Consider the following 18,659-nt stretch of genomic DNA (forward strand, 5'->3'; position numbering starts at 1 on the left):
GTATGAGAAAGTTATGGCCAAAACCGTACTTAAAGGACTAAAAGCGTCAACGTCGAATTTCATGGCTTTTCGGTTGAGCGCAAAGTTATCCGAGGGTATTACCATGTTGGTAAAAGTCCCAAGGTTCTTAAAAACCAAGTTTGGGGGTTTACGGGTCGAGAAAAGTAGCCGAAACATCGCGTACAAGTTCAGGGGTCAAAGCTGTCAAGTTTGAAACTTGTTTTGACTGAACCAGGGTCAGGCGACCCGCCTGGGAAGGCCCAAGCGGGCCGCGTGGGTTGCCCAGCGTGCAGAAATTCGAAAATGGGTTATTTGAGTCCGATTTTGGGTGCCTAACAGCTGGTTTCGCCTCCAAATGCACCAATGACATGTCTTGCATGGCTACTACTACAGGAACCTCGAAATTTTGGCTTTAAATCAGGTCTTGATCACATTTCTTGATCATTTTTCATAGTAACCAAGTGCTCTCAATATTCAAGAACTTCAAGCAAGCTTCCTGGAGGAAATCTGAGCAACAAGGCCGATCCTAGTGTTCACTAAACATCTATAGGACTCTTGTAAGCCTTCAATTCGTTCTTTAATCCGTTTTTGTAGTGATTATTGCTAAAAGTCAAACTGGGTGTTCATAACCTTTGACTTTCCGATTAAACGGATTTCTTTCAGTCATTTCTCGAATTGAAACTTGTTATAGGTTGGTATTTATGTGGGAAACAAACCCTCTAAAGGGCACTATCTGAATCCCACTATATGCATGCAAATTGTCGAGTCAAACATGGTTCTAAAAAGTCAACAGAAACAATTTTTGTGAAAAGCGACATGATTAATGATATAGATGACATGCAACCTGATTGATCATTTAAAATAACTTGTAATACATATAAGAATGTGTTCTAATCATCATCAACTCGACGATCTATAGTATAGCCACGAATTGGAACCGAAAGTCTTGTAAAACGATTATTTCGTAGACTATCGATTCGGATTCATACATGCATGTTCGAGATCTGTATTGGAAAGTATTTTTGACTATTTTTATTTTAGTTAAACTTTCTGGAATTTTCTTTGATTGAGTCTATGCTTAGCCGATTCGAATGCATGTTTCCGATTTATGCATAAAGTTGACTATTTTGCCCTTTTTGATTTAAAACGTGATTTTTGGAAAAGTGAAAGGATAGAAATCTTAATTTCTAATATATAAACTTGCACCGAAAATTTCGGATCAGTTGGTGGTCCAGATTGTGAGTTATGGCCATTAGCGTAAAACTATATTATAAATTTACATAAACGGTCCTTTTCACGTAGAACCCGTTTCTGGCCACGTTTTGGTACAAAACTTTTTACCAACAGAAGTAATATAATATTCTGGGAATTTTGATGATTTTTAATTAATTTTTTGGCTGAACGGATCCTAGATCGCCTAGTCATTTCGGCTTATGTCGGTTTTGACCGTTTTAGCCATAAAATGAGTTTTACACATTCTTTTGACCCGAAACCTTTTTCTACTGATTTTATATGATGAATAAATTATTTTAAGTATTCTGGAAATATAAAAATCTCAGATTTAAGTTGAAAACCCGAAAACGCCCTTAAATCGCATATTTAGCGTTTTAGGCGCATAGTAAGCGTTGTACTTGTTTTAAACGTATAAGACCTATACCTACTGATGTGTTTAGCTTATTTTCATATAAAAACAGTAAGTATAAGTATATGAACTCAGATTTCCAGTTTTGGCATTTTTAGCCCTTGTGAAATTACTAAAATACCCCTACGGTGCATAGTTTGGTTTTAAATGATAAATTTGGTATATGGGTCATACCCTACTGATATAATATGTTATATTAAGTATATTTACTGTATGAACCAGACCCGAAACTCAGATTTCTAATTTTATCCTTTTATTATCTTTTAAATGACCAAAATGCCCTTCTAAGGCATAAATTGGGTTTAAAATTATTCCGGGCAATATAGAACATAACTTACTGATATAATATCATATTTTAAGCATATTATCTCAGGGAACTTGCATTTGAATCATTTGACTACCCGTACCGCCCTTTTCGCGTTCGGTTCGGTTTACGTAACTAGTTTGCGTAAATTGACCGAAACGGGTCAAACGATATCATTTTTATTTTCAAAATCCAGAATGTATTTAGTATACCCATATTATACAAGTATTCAAACTTGTCGGGTCTAAATCACATTCTATCCGGTCTTTCGCTTAATCGTGCGTAAACCGTATCATTCCTAAAACTAACCGGTCAAAGCTTAGGCTTAAATAAAAGACCCGTTAGGAATCTAATAGGTTAATTATAAACCTTTGTTCCAGATTAGGAGGCCCGGTAAAAGCTACCAACACTTATCGTTTGTGACTTATACTTGCTCAGGTAAATACATTTTGACTTATTTTCCCTATACGGGCTTGGGGTACGGTATTTAAAATACCGCTTGATCGGGCGCACAAGTCCTGCTCCTTATAGGTGTACAGTCTTGAATAGCTTGTGCGACTTCGTTTAAACAGTTTTGTCTTACTTAAAGGCTTTGGGGGGTTATTGACCATGTCCCGGATATCCTTGGCATTATCTTACGAGATGGCCACGACCAGAGCACGGGGTGTAGGCGTACACCCGTCGTGTATAACTCTTTAATGTGGTGTGTCAATTAAATCTCTAGCCCGGACAGTAGATCCCGGGCCACCAGAGATATAAGTGCATGTAATTCGTTCACAAGTTTATATTATATAATTATCCCAAGTTAATAAAAATATTTATGCCTTGTGCATTTAAATAAATTTTCAATCATTTTCAAAATGAGTCAGTCGATTTGTATTTACCAGTGTAAACTGACGTATTTTTCCCAAAAGATTAAGTGCAGGTACTATACGGAAATAGGCTGGCTGTTTCCTAGAGAGCGTCCACAATAGTCTCGCAAACTCGGACGACAATTATCTGTTGAACTATTTGCTTCTATTTTTATTTGATCCGCCTGTGGATCCATTTCAACTACTGTGATATTTATTATTACACTTTATTTAAAAGTTGAAATGTTTCTATTCTGCTTCCGCTGTGCATTATTATATTGTGTTGATTGTCCATGACGATGCCAACTACGTCACTGTACCCCACACCGGGCCCACCGGTGACACGTGGAATTTGGGGGTGTGACACGTTTTCTGGTTTCAATGCTTCTACCTGAGCATCTCGTATTTGAGCAGGAAGACCAGACTGAATAGTAAGTTGTAGTGCTCGCACGCGTCTAGGTAGAGTGTCTTTTCGACTAAGAGCGTCAGCCACAACGTTGGCTTTGCCTGGATGGTATTTGATGGCGCATTCGTAATCGTTAGGTAGTTCAACCCATCGACGTTGACGCATGTTCAATTCCTTCTGCTTGAAGATATGCTCGAGACTCCTGTGATCGGTGTAGATAGTGCACTTGGTACCGTACAGGTAGTGTCACCATATCTTAAGTGCAAAAACAACAGCTCCCAGCTCTAAATCGTGGGTCGTGTAGTTCCTTTCGTGAACCTTAAGTTGGCGCGAAGCGTAGGCAATGACTTTGTCGCGCTGCATTAACACACATCCAAGACCTTGAATGGATGCATCACAATAAACCACGAAATCGTCCGTGCCCTCTGGCAATGAAAGAATAGGTGCGCTGCAGAGCCTATCCTTTAGGTGCTGAAAAGCTGTTTCCTGAGTATTGCCCCAACGGTAGGTGACACCCTTCTGTGTCAGTAGTGTAAGCGGCTGTGCAATCTTTGAGAAATCCTTTATGAATCGTCTGTAATAGCCCGCCAAACCCAAGAATTGGCGTATTTCCGTTGGTGTACGCGGTGCATGCCAGTTCCTGATCGAATCTACCTTGGATGGATCTACATGAATCCCATCCTTGTTTACCACGTGGCCTAGAAAGTGGACTTCACGAAGCCAGAAGTCGCATTTCGAAAACTTGGCATACAATTGCTCTGTTCGAATGAGCTTCAAAATAAGTCGCAAATGCTGCTCATGCTCCTCCTAACTCTTGGAATAGATCAGGATGTCATCGATGAAGACAATCACAAACTTGTCTAAATAAGGCTTGCACACTCTGTTCATAAGATCCATCAAGACCGCTGGTGCGTTTGTTAACCCGAATGGCATGACAAGAAACTCGTAATGGCCGTAGCGAGTTCTGAATGCGGTTTTGGAGACCTCCTCATCCCGGACTCTCAGCTGGTGGTAACCTGACCTCAGGTCTATCATGGAGTAGTAGCTCGACCCTTGCAACTGGTCGAATAAGTCATCAATTCGTGGAAGAGGATAGCGGTTCTTCACTGTCACCTTGTTGAGTTCGTGGTAATCTATGCACATATGGAAGGTATCATCCTTCTTCTTTACAAATAGTACTGGAGCTCCACAAGGCGAAGAGCTAGGACGAATAAAACCCTTATCCAAGAGTTCTTGCAATTGCTTAGACAGTTCTTCCTGTTCAGTTAGAGCTAAGCGATACGGTGCTCGAGCTATAGGTGCTGCTCCAGGAGCTAGCTCGATCTGGAATTCGACCTGGCGATGAGGCGGTAGCCCAGGTAAATCTTCAGGAAACACCTGAGGAAAATCGCATACAACTGGGATATCCTCCAATCTCTTCTCTTTCGTTGATGCATCAGTAACGAGTGCCAAAATGGCAGTGTGCCCCTTTCGTAAACACTTCTGGGCCTTCAGGAAGGAGATGATGCCAACCACGGCACCACTCTTGTCGCCTGGAACTTCGAGAGGTTCTTGACCAGAACGAGGAATACGAACTATCTTCTCCTTGCATAAGATCTCTGCTTGCTGTTGGGATAACCAATCCATCCCATACCCAAAACTATGGGAATGAGATCGATCGAGAAAGTCTGACCAGCGAGGATAAGATTACAACCCTGAACTATGTGTGTGGCCTCTAGACTTTTACCGTTAGCTAACTCTACGACATGCTTAGTGTTCAGAAGTGTGGGTGTACGTTTGAGCATTTGACTAACTTTCAAAGACATATAACTGGTATCCACACCCGAATCAAACAATACAGTAACATAAAAGTCGTCGAGAAGAAACTTACCCATGACTACGTTGGGATCATTCCTTGCTTCTCCCTGCCCCAGCACAAATGCACGTCCCCTAGCTTCGTTGCCATTGTTGTTTCCACCGTTGTTGTTTCCGTTGCCTTGGTTATTGTTGTTGTTGTTCTGTTTCAGTTTAACTGGGGGCAGTGTATCTTGAAGTGACCTTCAGCGCCACAATGAAAACATCCCTTGTTGGCATGTTGCTGGTTCTGCGGTGTTTGCTGCTGTTGGTTCTGAGTTACAGGCCGTGGGCTCCTACAATCCTTGGCCTCATGACCCATCTTGAGACACCTCTGGCAACGACCCTTGTTGAACTGGCCACTGTGGTGTCTGTTACAGTTGTTGCACCTTGGGTGATTTCCTCGATACGCACCCCTTCCCAGATTGCCCGAAGATTGCTGACCAGGACTCTGATAGTTGTCAGTCTTTTGCTGCTGCACCTGAGACTGAACCGAAGCTGAACCCTTGCTGGAATCCCCCTCCCATTTCCGCTTGTTGTCACTGGGAGTAGCAGGAGTAGCAGAAGTGGTAGCGGTAGTAGTAGCGCTGATACGTTTAGGCAGCATGTTCTGTTCCACTGCCTGATCCGTGAGGCGATGAGCAAGACGTTGAATGTCCTGGATATTATCGAGATTAGCCGATGTCACATGGCTCTGAATTTCTGATGCTAGACCCTTGAGGTACAACTCAATGCGCTTGATTGGAGGGTCCACCATAGTTGGACACAAGATGGCCAGCTCGTTTGACCGTTTCGTATAAGCTTCAATTTCCGACCCTGTCATTTTCAGATGATAAAGCTCCACTTCCAACTTGTGGATGTCATCACGCGTGCAGTATTCTCGTTTGATGAGTTCCTTAAAATCATTCCAAGGGGTGGCGTTAGCAGCTGCCAGCCCTAATATCTAAACTTGCGCATTCCACCAAGTCAGCGCAATTCCTTCTAGAGTACCAGTGGCGTACTTCACCCTGCGAGCCTCAGGGCATTCACACATTTCAAACACCGACTCGAGCTTCTCAAACCAATGGAGGAGTCCCACTGCTCCTTTAGTGCCACTAAATGTGCTTGGACGACAGTCCATGAAGTTCTTGAAAGTGCAAACAGGTGGCTGTGCGTGTTGACCTATTGTGTATAAAAATAGGACAAGGTTAAACACAAGAGTTGGTTTTAGGATTGTAGGATCTAGAGATCCTAGTGTGAGTTACGACTGCAGGATGTACCTCCTGCCTGTGCGGCTGCAAATGCCGCAGCAACTTGTTCGTTAATAAGAGCCTTCAACTGGGCTTGAGTCATGTTAATACGTCCAGACATGATCTTCATTAGCAAAGGTAACATAAGTGAGAGAGAGGTTCACGAAGAATGCGATGACAGAAACGAGTAAGCACACAAGTGTTCTCAAGCAATAGTGGTTATGTGTATCTAAGCATACCCTGAGCAAAGTTCTATGTGATCTAGCAAGTAGGCAATAAAACATAAACCATATTACCTAGCATGTTGAGTCTTGCACGTGGAGCGCAGCGTCGTTGTGGATCGTTGAGCACTGTTCTAGTTATAGTCTGGTTTTAATAAAAACGTTTTCCCCATATTAAAACCAAGTTCTCTATAACCAATGGCTCTGATACCAATCTGTCACACCCCCAAAATCCACACGCGGAGTACCACCGCTTGGAGGCATGACATGACCAGGATCAAGCCACCAATCATATTGAACATAAAAGTAAATAGTAAATGTCATTCATCAATACGAAAGGTGTTTTCAAAACCAAACATAATCAAATGTGTAGCGGAAGCATTAATGTAAAAATCCAATCATAAGTATCAAGTTCTCAAAATGTAAATGTTTATCATGGAACTCAACGGTCCATGTGCCCACAATGATCGCGCCTCCCGTGCAAGCTCCATGAGTACCTATGGTCCTGCAAGGCATGTAACAGAGAGTCAACAACTAGTTGAGCGAGTTCACAGTAAGAAAGTTCGTAATAGTAAGTTCGTTGCATCATCATGCGTCATTAACTAAGTCATTTGTATGTTCATTTAGTGGGGGCTTCCCATGTGTATATGTTCAGTTAGTGGGGGCTTCCCATGTATGTGTGTACTAGACTAGAGCTAACCATAAGTGTTCTTCATAACCCGAGAACAGTAGTACGTACAAGGTTTACGTAGGTTTTACGTAAGTGTCCTTCTCTACCCGAGGACAGCGGTACGCGGGGGTTTACGTAGGTTTTACGTAAGTGCCTGTCATAACCCAAGGCGGTAGTGAGTATTAGTTTACGTAGGTTTTACGTAAGTGTCCTTCGCAACCTGAGGACAGTGGTAAGTACAAGTATACGTAGGTTTTACGTATGGGTCCTTCTCATCCGAGGACGATGGTATAGAGTCTAGTAACAGTGTAAGTCCAAGTAATTGTCTAATCCCATTCCTTTAATCCCATTCCCTACCCACCGGGAATCCCATGCCTTGGTAAGAGTGTGAACTCACCTTGGTTTGCTCGGCAGATACACAGAAAAGTAAATCAAGCTATTTGGTGGTCAACCACGTCCTACCATGGTTACCATACAAGTCAGGTTCGTATTCAAGTAGTGCACATATGTTTTCTACACATATTCCATCTAGTTGCATACAAGTATTAATCATGGCATGCACGTATAATCATGGCAGTTAACTGTTCATACAAGTTCAACAGTAGCATTACGTAAACAAACAAAGCCCAACAGTGCGGCCCAATTGCTTAGGCCCGTAACAGTGTGCATGTGTAAATGGTCTCGAGTCGAGACTAGAGATCTCGAGTCGAGACTGTGCGATCTCGAGTTGAAGTCTACGAGTTCTCGAGTTGCAGCTGAGGAGGTCTCGAGTCATGCGTGTACTAGTCGAGACTAGACGGTCTCGAGTCGCAACCGGACTCGCAACCATGGTCTCGAGTTGTTCTGTTTGTGCTGATGATGTGCGGTCTCGAGTCGAGACTGTGAGTTCTCGACTCGCAATCTGTGTCGAGACTAGGAAGTGTAACCGATTTCCTTGATTGATTCCTATTATTCCCGTAATGTTTGCTAACAGATTTGGCAGTTTCAAAAACAGATCAATCAACACTTTAATTCAGCAATCAATCATAATCCTTCATCCCCTATCATCACCTAGTCAAGAACAATTAACTATCATCCTACGAACATGCGATCGGATCTTCTGATTTAACGAGTTCAAAGACTAACATGCAACCTATTTCTTATAAATCACGAATCAAACTAATCAAAGCTTTAAACTCGAGAATCACAATTCCAGTAACATCATCATCATGTATAACATATGAACTATTGAATCATGAGATTATAAATCAATAACAAAATAGTTTCCATGCATGTGACCACATCATGTTAAACTCATATTCCGGATTCATGATAAAACACATAATAATACACATCAATCAATCAACAACCAAATAAGGACAAGACGCTAACCGGAAGTGTGATACGATTGGCTTGATTGAGATGGACTTCGAGTGGGAAGGTTGCCGTCGCGCAAGGTAGAGGAGAAGAGAGGGATCTTAGGGTTTGTGTGTGTTGATGATTTGCAAGTAGTGAGAAAACTAATCCCCCTAAAGGTTCATGAATGCACTTAAGAAGTGGGCCGAACCCATTGATGGGCTGCCCTTGGTTTCGGGTCGGCCAAGTATAGTGAGCCGAGAAGGGAAGTGTGCGGCCCAAAAGGGCTCGTGTGACCGGACAAGTGTTGTGCAACCGAGCTTATAATATTCACATGCACTTACGTAGCACATAGTATAACAAAACATAGTATTCAAACACGTCAACTAGTCACGTATAGTCCAAACAAGTTACCTCAAAACACAGAGAAAAGTTCTAGAATACGGGTTGTCACATTAACTAGTCCTACGACAAGGAAAATATGCCTTAACATGTCTAATATAGTTACCTAATCAGTGTAGATGTCAAAATTTAGGTTACATATGCTTAAAATGAATTTATGCGTAAAAAGGGTATTTTGGTAATTTTCCTAAGGCATATAAACTACCTATCATACAACTACTTAAACGACGTGACCATAAGGTATAACCTCGGAAGGTTATTCCCTATACAACTATAGTCACCTAATGTGTTTGGTTGGATCCTAAAGATCTACCAAATGGGTTGGGTTCGAAAGTATAAGCGATTGGTTAGATCGCTTACCTTTACGACCCTAGACAAGCACAAATCTAAAAGTGACGAGTTAAACATGCTAGGACATGTTTAGTTAAGTTAGAAAACAGGTTTGGTATTAAAACAAACAGTTTTAATATCCTAGAGTAGTTTGGTTACAAAATACATGAGAAAACGCATTTTGGCCGAAACTACGACTCGTCACTGAGCCTAGATAACGTGGTAATCAGTAGGTATAGTCACTAGGGACTATAACCATCGTGATTACGCTCACGTTATGAAGTTCAAACGAACTTTGCGTTGACCATAAACTGGTCAATGCAGAAAGTCAAACGCAGTTTTGACTTTAACGCTAAAACGAATGAAAAACGCGAAAGAATACTTACAGAAGGTCCCCGCAAGATTTGATCCGATTCGCTTTCAGGTAGGAAGCATATACTTCCACTTAGAAAGCTTTGAATCAGATCAAATGTGAGGAATGCAAGTGAAAGCAATTGGGTATTTATAGGATTTCTAGAACCGTTAGGATCGTTTATCAGGAAACGAGCTTCGATCTAGACCCTCCACTTGTGCCCATTGTTTTGTAATACTAGGGGTACTAGAAAACCATCAAAATTTGCCCCTAGATTGATCAAAAGCATGTCCAAATTCATTGAATACCAACTGCTGTTTCAGAAAATGGTTTTCTATTACAGGGCCTCTCACACGGCCCGCGTAAGATACACATATGAACCTACGCGGCCCGCCTAGATAACTATTCAGAAATTACAGTTTTAGTCCCTACACTTCAGAAACATGTATTTTGGCCCATTTTTGGCACGTTTAAGCCCCGTTAACCTCATTTCAAGGCTCTAAAATGAAGTTAAAGTGTAGGGAACTTGAAACATGCTCAAAAATATTTCAGATGTCAGTTCGTTTGGTCGTACAATCGCGATGTTTGCTTAATTACGACGGAATGCGCATAAGCGCGAAAGACGATCCAAATTGCGCGACGAATGAATTTTTGTCATGCCAAACACTAAAATAAAATATTTTAATGCTTGCATAAGTTTTTGGATGTCTGGAGGTATTCAGAACGTAAGTTATGCGCGAAAATGCAAACTTATGCACTTTTTGACGCTTTTAGTCCCTGAATGACCAAAAAGTTTATTTTAGCACACCGAACCCCTCAAAGCCTATTTCTAAGCTATGTAAAGGATATTTAGGGTATGTTTAACTTATGGTCAAGTTCCGGAATGTTCGTTACAGTTCAAATTGGCATACTTTCGTAGTTTGTCATATTTAGTCCCTGTAAGCGAATAGACTTGATTTCGGCATACCTTCCAAAACTTATATCTAAGTTATGTAAAGGTTATTTAAGGTATGTTAAGCCTATGTCACTGTTCCGGAGTGTTTGTTGCATTAAACTGGTTACATTTATGCATCAGTGCGCGTATAACCTTCCAGAAAGCGATTTAGAGCCCGAAATCGAACAAGAGTTGATATGTGCAAATGATACACATATTTTTACAAATCCCAAGTACGAAATACAATATTTCATTGGTTTGGTATTTGTTTGAAGGTTGAAGTGACACAGATGTCACACGACGAATGGAATTTTATCATGCCAATCACTAAAATAAAATATTTTAATGATTACATAAATTTTTTGGTGTCCAGATGTGGTCAGAACGTAAGATATGCGCGAAAATGCAAACTTACGCCGTTTTTTACACTTTTAGCCCCTGTAAGATCATATAAGCATGTTTTCGCACATCGAACCTATCAAAGCTTATTTCTAAGCCATGTTTATGTTATATATGGTATGTTGAACTTATGATCATGTTCCGGACTGTACGTTGCCTCACGAAACGACAGACTTTTGCAAATTGACGCAAATAGTCCCTGAGAGCGAATAAACTTGTTTTTACCATACCAAAGCCTTCAAAACTTATTTCTAAGTTATGTAAAGGTTATTTAAGGTATGTTAAGCTTATGTTACTATTCCGGAGTGTTTGTCGCGTTAAACTGATTACGTTTACGCACCAGTTTGCGTATAACTTTCCAGAAAGCGATATAAAGTTTAAAATCGATCAAAAAAAACAAAACGAGCAAAATGTCAAACATAAATAACAAACATTGGGATCAAAATACATTGTTTTATTAATATTGAATTGTTCAAAGTCTGTAAAATGATTACACAAGCACAAATGTCACACTTAAACATTCGTTGGATCGGTTTTAATCGATGGGACAAAGTACTGTACCAGTGATTCGAGTTATTACTCTGATTACGGGCAGAGTTTTAATACTTCGGGTATAGTGGATAGAATAGCAGAGCTTCAAAGAGAAAAGAAAGTTTTGAAAGATTCCTGAAGTCCCATGCACGTCCAATTTATAGTCTAGATTTCATCTCGTCACGTCGCGCGGCCAAATCAGCTAACACCTTCGCGTAGCGCGACCTGGCTAGCTAGGGCATAGGTGGCGTGAGTCACAAGGTAGGCCTGCCATGTGGCGCCATGTGTTAACTAGTGATCATAGGGTCTTCGCGTCACGCGACCAAGAGTTGTAAATACCATCGTGTAGCGCGACGTGGTTAAAGGCAGGACTCCTTCGTTTTTCGTGTTGGTTCTGGTCGTGCGTGCGTGGAGTTTCGGTTACGAGTCGTTATAATCTTTTCAAGAGTTGTTACACTAAGCCTTATCCATTTATTGATAAGTATTATCTGCACAAAACCACCATCTCCGCCGCACCACACCTTCCCCACCACCGTTGTTGCTGTTGTGTTTTGGTTTAACGAAAGGTAGAAATGTTATTGTAGACAGAGGGTGAGAATGTTAGTGTTTGGCTGCTGATTTTGAATATTAGGGTTGAATGTTGTTGTCATTGGTTTTGAGGTGAGAAAGATGGAGAGAAGAGGTGAATAGCAGCTAATGTGTTCAAGATTTTAGGGTTTTAGTTGGTTCACTCAAGTACTCAACTGAGAGAGGTGGCTGCCATGGTGGTGGTGGTGCAATGGTGGTGAGGGAGGTGGCTGCCATGGTAGTAGTGGAAGGGAAGGGAGATGGTAGTGATGGTGGTGGCTGCCATATCAGCATCCAAGTCATCATCCACATCAATAAAAACTAACTGGGTTAGATCTATGTTAGAAAAGGCTCGTTGTGAGAAATATGTTAAAAGGTGAGACCATCAGAAAATATTTCTGTAGTTAGGACTGTTGACGGTCAATTGCTAATAATTAGGATTATTTAAATTCATTATTTCGATAATATGATTATTTAAATCCATTATTCTTATAACTAAATAACCTTTAATATGTGGTCTACCGACGAATTTAGTGATCGCCCTTCACTATGTGTTGTGAGTTTAAACCCGATAGGTAGTATTAGAGGTAAAAATTATTGTTAAAAAATTATCTTTTTTTAATTAAATAGACCGATTTTATTTAACTATTTATAATAATTAATTTTATTTACATAAAGACATAATGGTTCAAAATAAAATTAATAAACGATAATTAGATCTATAAATACTTATTTTATAAATTTTCAATTATTAACTTCAATAATGTATCTAAAGGCTTACTTATTAATGGATACCCATGGCTTTATAGCCTAGTGGTATCTTGGTAGTTAGATAAAACTTTGGACCAATAGGTCCTGAGTTCGATTCTCACAAAAGGGGGTTTTCCCATATTTATTGGGTTTCCTCCTGAATTGGTGTTGGTGTATAGGCATTATGCCTAGTGGAGATGGATATGATCGGGTGGTTCTGCTGGTGGCACGATGATACTCCAGTGGTCCGTCAGTGATCCAAATTTGCCGTTCAAAAAAAAAAACAAAGGATTCAAGTCCGACTTGAGACATGTGTAGAATTTAGGGTGTGTGAGTTTGTCGTTAACTACAAAACGCCCCAAGGCTTTCTAATTTTACACTCAACAATAAGCACCAACACATTATATAAGACCGATGTGGTTTTGTTGATCCAACACATGATATTAAACAAAAATTCCTTCAAAGATGTAGACATTGACTTTTGAAGTCAAACCAATGAATTTTATCTTCCAATTGATATAAACTGCTTTAGATGTTTTAAATAAACTCCATTGCAAAAAACTTAACACTTCATTATCAGTAAGAACCCCAATGATCATCATGTCAAGATAGTTTGATTTATATAAAAAACTTAGGTTAAAAAATACAAAAACGGTCAATGTTGATTTTCCTAAGCTAGAGGCGAACGAAGAATATGATCCTCTGAGGTATCGACAGCAGGAACAGAAGCGAATGGCCACATTGGAACTCCATGGTATCCCATGAACGGTACAAACTTGCCGTCAACAATTGGGCTTTGCGGATATGGGAAGAATGCTGATGTGGCAGGTGGTCTGGTAAAGGCTTTAATTTGTTGCTCTAATCTTTCTTTCTCTGCTTTCAGTTTCTGTTTCTCATCTCTTAGCTCGGTCTTTTCTACCTACAAAACATATATAAGCAATTGATATAGTATGACTTTTATGGTCAACTCTGTGAAACTAATAGACATGATCACTTGACGATTACAAAATGTTTGCATATTACTAGAACTGCTAAACACATTACACACAGAAAAGACTAAACGGAAATTGGTCAAATGGGTCGAAACTTGAAAGCCGACCAAAGTGTATTTTAATGAGTACAATTGTCTGAAATGATTATATTATCATCAAAGTAATATACAACGCAATTCTTAGTTTTAAAAAAATAGATAAGAAAAAAATATAACCCGAACAGGGGGGGGGGGGGGTGGGGTGTCGGTTTCACATGACATGAACCAAACATAAAATTCACGGGTTGAGGTTTAGTCTAAATGAATCTGAGTTAGTTTCAGGTTTAACACTCAAACACGATTAGCTAAACGAGTTGTGTTCCAATCAAGTTGTTCGCGGGTTGACTCATTTAACCAATTTATTTTACAAATTTTTAAAACGGTTTCTATGTTATAACTTATACACTGATTGAATATTTTAGGCAAAAATAAAATAGAAATGAGTATCATGTTTTATAGTATAAATGTAATTGTTATATACATTTGAGTTTTTGGTTTTGGGTGTAAATTTGTAATTTTAGAATTTTAATTTTCAAAAAAAAAAAAATCAAGTTAAATTGGTCTGTTGGGGTTTTTTGGGTTTCTTTCGTATTTGGGTTGGACCCACGAACACGAACAATTTAACAAACCTACCAGAACCTACCAATTGTTACTCTAAAATATCCAAATTATTTCTCCAAAACAGCTATAATACCATGATTAAAAAATTACCTTTAATTCGTTGATTTTCGCTTGCAAATCTTGAGTAGACTCCTTAAGCTTCACGGCTTCTTCTCTCAACTGAATCACCCTTCGAATCGCATCTCCCAAAATAACCGTTTTATCTGTCTTGGGTGGTCTTCCTGGGTCAAGTATTTCATTTAGCTCTTGAAACCTTTTCAAGATTTGCAATTAAAACTGTTAAACACCATCCCCTTTTATTCTAACAACAAAAGGTTAAAACTTTAAAAGAAATACTCATACCTTTCATTCATCTTATCTCTCCTCTTCTTCTCTCTGCATGCTTTTGTATCAGTAGACGAGCATGATGCGGGATTCACCCTGAGAGAAAACATTCTCATATGTATGTCGAATAAAACAGCAAAATTTCGTGAAATCAACGACAAAATGTACCTTTTTCTTGATCCAAGTTCCTTGCAACAAGATGAGTCCAGATATTCGGTACTGCAAGTATGATAAACCAATAGATTATTACTGTAGTGAAAAAAAATTAATTTTCTTGATCCAAGTTCCTTGCAACAAGATGAGTCCAAATATTCGGTACTGCAAATACAAATGGGTTGTTGTAACATACAAAATGGCCTTAACATAACAAGTAAGGAAGCTTTTTTTTTTTTTGAATTTTTTTCCATCTACTTAAGTATGATGTTTAATTGCAAAATGCAAAAAAAAAAAAAAAAAAAAAATCGCGATTTTACGCTAGTATGTAGTTACTGTAATTACACTAGAGTAGAGTAAATATAATTACTCTGCTAGTGTAAATACACAATTTTTTTTAAAAAAATTGGGACTAAAATACGTGCTTAATAAGATGAGAAAAAAAAAATAAAAAAAATTCCCTCCTTCACTTCTCACGTTAAGCCAATTTGAATGTTAAGACCCATTTGTACCGTAACCTAACCGTAATTTTCCATGAACAATGACTTTGAATTAAATCAACGAGTTAAATGTCATTTTAGTCCTTGTGGTTTTGGCCATTTTGCCAGTTTAGTCCAAAGGTTTTATTTTTCGCCTGTGGGTCCAAAAAGGCTTCACTGTTGCCATTTTAGTCCACTGGGTTGACTTCATCCATTTTCTCTGTTAACGAGAAGGGCAATTCGGTCATTTTATATGTAATTCTGTTAACTAAAAGGGCAATTCGGCCATATAAAATGACTGAATTGCTCTTCTCGTTAACAGAAAAAATGGATGAAGTTAACCTAGTGGACTAAAATGGCAACGATGAAACCTTTTTGGACCCACAGGAAATGAAACCTTTGGACTAAACTTGCAAAATGGCCCAAACCACAAGGACTAAAATGGCATTTAACTCTAAATCAACAATAAAAAAAGTTCACAACAATATTGCCACATCCAAACACTCAAAACTAATTATTGCCACATCAAACCACAATAATAAGTTCAAACACACATCCAAAAATCCAAACACCCTAAAGTAGATTAAAAATTGCAAACAATAACACTAAAAGTAATACCACTATACATCTTAACCAAGGTTTAGATTTAACGCATTCTTAAAGGATTAAAACAATCCTAATATCACAATTCTCATGGTATTAAACTAACACATGTGAATGACAATCCTAATCCTAATCTCATGTGGTGGCGTTGATAGCCGAAAGACAAGGGGGTGCATGCACTAATCGGCTTTTGTCCTAATTGCTGAGTGTTATGTGCCTTATGTCCAAGGCTTGATGCAAAACTACTACCGAGCCGGGGGTCTCACTGGAAGCAGCCTCTCTATTCCTACGGGGTAGAGGTAAGGCTGTCTACATCTTACCCTCCTCAGACCCTACCTTAGCTTTGCTATTGGTGGGATATACTGAGTATGATGATGATGATGTGAATGATAAATCTATTGATTAGATGTTTACAGGCTTCATGAATCCACTCTATGAATTCATATGCTTTTCAAGAGTAATATTAACAACCATGAGAAAACCAAGAAATATGAAGACACGAAGTTACAAACAACAAAGAGTATCAATGCAGACATAACAGATTAACTCATCCAAACACTCAAAAGTCAAAACTAAGTATTGCCACAAAAAAAAAATCAAAATAATAAGTTTAAACTAAGGATGTAAATGAGACGGAGCGGCTCGAGAGCTACTAGGGATCGGATTGGTTAAAAGCTCAAACGTGCCAAGCCTTAACGAGCCCAAGCCCGAGCCTGAAATATGACTCGTTTAGTTATCGAGCCTTAGTTTGAGCTTTACATACAAAGCTTGTTTAGGCTCGCGAGCCTAAACGAGCCCAAACAAATTTTATATTATTTGTATAGATGTATATAATATATCTACTATTTAACATTGGCGAGCCGAGCTTTGGCTCGTTTAAGCTATTGAAGCGAGCTCAAGTCGAGCTTTTAGCTCGTTTAAATTTGTTCTCAAAATATCTCGAGTCGAGTCGAACCGAACTCGAGCTCTTGGGTTTTACTTTCGAGCCGAGATCGATCTTAAAATAAGGCTCGAACCAAGCTGAGTTCCAGCTTCATAAAAACAAGACGAGTCGAGGTCGGCTCGTTTACACCCCTAGTTTAAGCACAACCCTAAAGTATCTCAAAGATTGCAAACAGTGGCATTTAATTCGCATATTCTGATCAGTGATCACCAAAATTTAACAGCATTATATATCTTCACAGAGGTTTAAACATACAGCATTCTTAAGGAATTAAAAAAATCCTAATCTCACAATTTTCAGGATATAAAACTAACATATGTGATGATATAACTATGATCTACCAATTATATACTTAAATGCTTCATGACTCCACCCTATTAACAGCAATTTTACGTTATTAAAAGCTAGAGATATGAAGATACGAACAACAAAGAGTATCAATGCAGACACAAATGAATATATTCTTATAAATTGACCTAAAAACCGAAATCGATCAAATCGGAGAAAGAAACAGACCTAATATTCGTCGAGCCGGTAAAGGGATCAGATGACCAAAGGAAATCGGAATCGAGAGACGGAAGTTGACCTCCGGGGAGCGGAATCTGATCGATCAAGCTGAAATCGAAGAAGCTTGATGAATTATCATCGTGTTCTGGAGCAATCATCGTATATTCTGGACGGAAAGTGATAATACTAGCCGGAATGTTGCAGTTGCGGTGGTTGACGGTGGAGATGTCGCGTGAAGTGGTGGAATATATTATATGTATGTATTTTGGGGGAAAAGTGGAAGATGAGGCGTGTGGGGGAGGATTGGAGGGCTGCACGTCACCAACGAAATTATTTTTGTTGTTTTGTGGAAGTGATAATATTGTTTTTCTTTTTGACTCTTTTGTTGGTGTTTTGGAGGAGTATTTTATATACGATTCACGTGTTAATTGTGTTAGGGTTTTGGATTTTAATAATTTAAAGTTTTACTAGGTGGGCGATAATAATTTTAACTTTAAAAATTCCCTCTGATAATCCTAATTTGTAAGACTTTGGCCCCCATCGATCCTTTTCTAACTGGGTTATAACCCAGTTAGTTTTTGCTGACTTGGACGCTGACGTGGCACACAACTTTATTATTTGCTTACGTGGACAATGATTTGGCACTCTTATCATCACCTCACCATCACCATCAACCACCACCGCCACCACCACCACTGCCATCTACACAGACCACCACCACTGCCATCTCCACCAACACTGTTGTCATCTCCACCCACCACCACTACCATCTCCACCACCACCACCGGCTACCATCGCCATCACCATTTGTGTGCGAGATGCGATGTTGAATTTCACGCAGCAAACAAGCTGGCAAGCAAGCACTAAAGGCTGCTACTCAACACACTCTCCAAAAAGTTACCCCCATGTGATATTTGTTAAGAGAAAACGACGTTTATTTTCTATGTGGAAGATCGGGCTCTGTATTGTCGTGATTGTGATGAACCGATTCATTCTGCCGGTAGTCTTGCTACTAATCATCAGCGATTTTTGGCTACTAGAATTCGGGTGGCTCTTGGATCTGGTTGTTCGGGTGTGGGGAGCGACAAGATTAAATACGAGCTGAGGCCACCGACTACTGAGGCAAAGTCTGATATGCTTCTTTGATTTGATTATGTTACAGTGTAATTGTGAGCAGAATTAATGCAATAATGTAGCTGTTGGATTCATAACATTGTACTCGTATATTTAATACATCAGGTTA

General features: G+C 39.4%; 1 protein-coding gene across 1 annotated transcript; it reads right to left on the reverse strand.

The window, feature by feature from the left end:
- Window positions 1–13,307: 13,307 nt before the first annotated feature.
- On the reverse strand, window positions 13,308–17,738 carry LOC110916272 (transcription factor bHLH115). The gene is made up of 5 exons (XM_022161007.2): window positions 17,426–17,738; window positions 14,900–14,950; window positions 14,750–14,827; window positions 14,498–14,660; window positions 13,308–13,675 (listed from the first exon to the last, which is right to left on the reverse strand). Exons 1-5 carry the CDS (start codon window positions 17,572–17,574, stop codon window positions 13,427–13,429), a joined length of 690 nt encoding a protein of 229 aa, XP_022016699.1. The 5' UTR covers window positions 17,575–17,738; the 3' UTR covers window positions 13,308–13,426.
- Window positions 17,739–18,659: the final 921 nt, after the last annotated feature.

The sequence above is a fragment of the Helianthus annuus genome, chromosome 16 (assembly GCF_002127325.2).
Source record: "Helianthus annuus cultivar XRQ/B chromosome 16, HanXRQr2.0-SUNRISE, whole genome shotgun sequence".
NCBI lineage: Eukaryota > Viridiplantae > Streptophyta > Magnoliopsida > Asterales > Asteraceae > Helianthus > Helianthus annuus.